The sequence below is a fragment of the Accipiter gentilis genome, chromosome 19, assembly GCF_929443795.1.
Source record: "Accipiter gentilis chromosome 19, bAccGen1.1, whole genome shotgun sequence".
NCBI lineage: Eukaryota > Metazoa > Chordata > Aves > Accipitriformes > Accipitridae > Astur > Astur gentilis.
The window spans coordinates 28,025,781-28,028,724 of NC_064898.1; the positions used below are offsets into that span (position 1 = coordinate 28,025,781).

Here is a 2,944-nt window from a genome sequence, read left to right on the forward strand (position 1 = left end):
AGCAGAACTGAAGTTTAACAGGAAGCACTAAAAATCTGTTTTCTTTTGCCCTTAAAAAAATAAAAGAAAACAAGTTCAGCTGTTGGATTTATAATTTAAAATGTTGATTTTACAGAATCAAGTAAATCAAGAATTCAAGTAATTCCTGTTCAAATTCAAATGCCGTTATTTTGTGGCTGCATATGTTATTGTATAGAGCCATCATGGGCTAAAGAAATAAGAGAGGAGCTCTCTGTATCAGTATGGCAACTGTAAGATTCCCCCACATTTCACAGGCACAGACCCATGGGATTCACGGTCATGGGAAAGGATTTATAAAGCTGCTGTTTCTCTTTCCCTTGCAGCAGGGGATGTACCATGGCATAGCATGACTGCTCTTCACCCCGTGTGCCATGCCCTTCCCCAACAGCTCTGACCTCAGCCCATCCTCCTTCATCTTGGCCAGCATCCCAGGGCTGGAGGCTGCTCATTTCTGGATGGCGATCCTTCTGTGCTCCGTGTACATCTTAGCGGTCACGGGCAACTGTGTGGTGCTGTTCATCGTGAAGACGGAGCCCAGCCTGCATGCTCCCATGTACTTCTTTCTCTGCATGCTGGCTGCCATCGACCTGGCCCTGTCCACGTCCACGGTGCCACGCGTCCTCTCCTTCTACTGGTTCAACACCAGAGAGATCAGCTTCGGTGCTTGCCTTGTCCAGATGTTCCTCATCCACACCCTCTCGGCCATTGAGTCCACTGTCCTCCTGGCCATGGCTGTGGACCGGTACGTGGCCATCTGCCACCCACTGAGACACGCTGCCATCCTCACCAACTCTGCGACAGTAAAAATAGGGCTGGTAGCCATGGCCAGGGGAGTTCTTTTCTTCCTGCCTTTGCCTTTGCTCCTCCTGCCCCTTCCATTCTGCAGCTCCCGGGTGCTGTCACACTCCTTCTGCCTGCACCAGGACGTGATGAACCTGGCCTGCGCCAACACCACCCCCAGCGTGGTGTACGGCCTCACCGCCATCCTGCTGGTCATGGGGCTAGACGCCATCCTCATCTGCCTCTCCTACATCCTGATCCTCAAGGCTGTATTGCGGCTGGCATCGTGGAAGGAGAGGCTCAAGGTGTTCAGCACCTGCGTTGCCCATATCTGCGTGGTCCTGGCCTTCTACGTGCCCCTGATTGGGCTGTCCGTGGTGCACAGGTTTGGGAAGGACCTGGCTCCGCTGGTCCATATCATCATGGGGAACATCTACATCCTGGTGCCTGCTGTGCTCAACCCCATCATCTACGGGGTGAGGACCAAGCAGATACAGAGGAGGATCCTGAATTTAATTCATATAAACAATGACAGAACTGCCCAGTGACCTATGCTCAGCTGCTTTCTCCTGTATCCTCACACCAGCTCCTCTTGTTTTACAGTTAGTCTTTGGTGCAGGACTGTCGTCTGTATGTATGGCACCTAGCACATGATAGGAGACTCTGAGGTGCTACCAGAAGGCAAAAAGTAAATAGCAATTGTAAACTCCTTCCAAGAGTGTTTACTCTCACCAAACTTGGAGAGATTCTACTACAATGATCTAAATCCAACCCTGATCCAGAAGGTAGAGCAATGGGAAGGAAAAGTGGCTCACCAAACTAATAAAGATGTCTTGACATTGCACTTCTTTGTTCCCATCTCACCTGTAATGATGGCAGAGCTGAGTGAATGTTACAGTGTTTTCTGAATGATTTAGTTAATCCGCTTGTGGCACATTCACTTTCCAAAAACACTTTAGCAAAATTTTCGCCAGAAACTTTGGCTGTAGCATCAATCTCCAAGTAAAATAATTACAGCAAATGACATTATAGATGCAGAAATGCACTTCAGAAGTCCTCCACCTCTGTGGTCTTGTTCTGTCCTATTGGGTATTCAGTCAAATCAGCTCAGCCTCCTTATAGCAGATGCTGTGGAAAAATTTCAGACCCAGAGTTATTGGTAGCAATTGTAAAAATAATTTCCCTTAAGTATTCAATAAAATGACAATGTCTTAAGACAAAAAATAGGCAAGTTACAAATGTTAGTGATACTTCCAAGCTGAAGGATATGGTATTTCCAAGTCAAAGGTGTTTCATACCTTTGACTTCACACATGCTTGGAATTTCTAAGAAGTTATGAATTAAGTTCAAGATCTTCAGCTTTCAAGCTTTTTTTATACTTCTACGTATTCGCCATGAAACAGAGTGCCTGACAGCCTTTCCTCTCTTTATTCTGATGCCTCTTCTGCCAGTGGGACACTACTACAAAACTCTTTTAATGCAATGAAGGCCAACAAGCCTTAGGGCCGATGAAGAAGGTCTTATAGTATACTGCATTTATTTTTCACACCATCACAGAATGGTTGAGGTTGGAGGCACCTCTGAAGGTCATCTTGTCCAGCCCTCCAGCTCAAGCAAGGCGAGCTAGAGCCAGTTGCCCAGGGCTGTGTCCAGACAGCTTTTGAATATCTCTAAGGATGGAGACTCCACTTCGTATTTTGGAAAAAGGTTAAAGATCCTAGGAAAGGATGTTGTACAATAGGATTTTACAATGAAACATACAGATTTGAAGAGTGTTCACTCCTAGTTTTTTTTCCTAATGTTCTTTGTCTTTTTAAAAAGAAATCTGTTTCTTTATAAATAGAAAGAAATAAGCAATCTCTTCTTTTTCCTCTCAATTTAAAGTCTTACCTTGTTGTGAATCATGGTCTTCATCCTTGAGGTGGCTGCATTGCCATGCACAAGGATGTGTTTGCTGTTCCCACTGCCAGAGTCCCTGGGATTCCTCCAGTGAGAGCTGCCAGGGGTTTGTGACCTCTAATTTGAACACGCTGGCTTTCACTACACAAGGGAGTAGTGCACAAAGCCTTGCACAGCAGGACTCTTCACCGGTGAGTAGAGCAGCACAAGGTACTATTAAGAAGGCTGATCTGCACTCCATCAG

At 46.0% G+C, this 2,944-nt stretch overlaps 1 protein-coding gene across 1 annotated transcript; it reads left to right on the plus strand.

Moving 5' to 3' along the window:
- Positions 1-389: 389 nt before the first annotated feature.
- On the plus strand, positions 390-1,414 carry LOC126048505 (olfactory receptor 51E2-like). The gene has a single exon (XM_049823648.1). The coding sequence runs from the start codon at positions 393-395 to the stop codon at positions 1,347-1,349; it is 957 nt and encodes a 318-aa protein (XP_049679605.1). The 5' UTR covers positions 390-392; the 3' UTR covers positions 1,350-1,414.
- Positions 1,415-2,944: the final 1,530 nt, after the last annotated feature.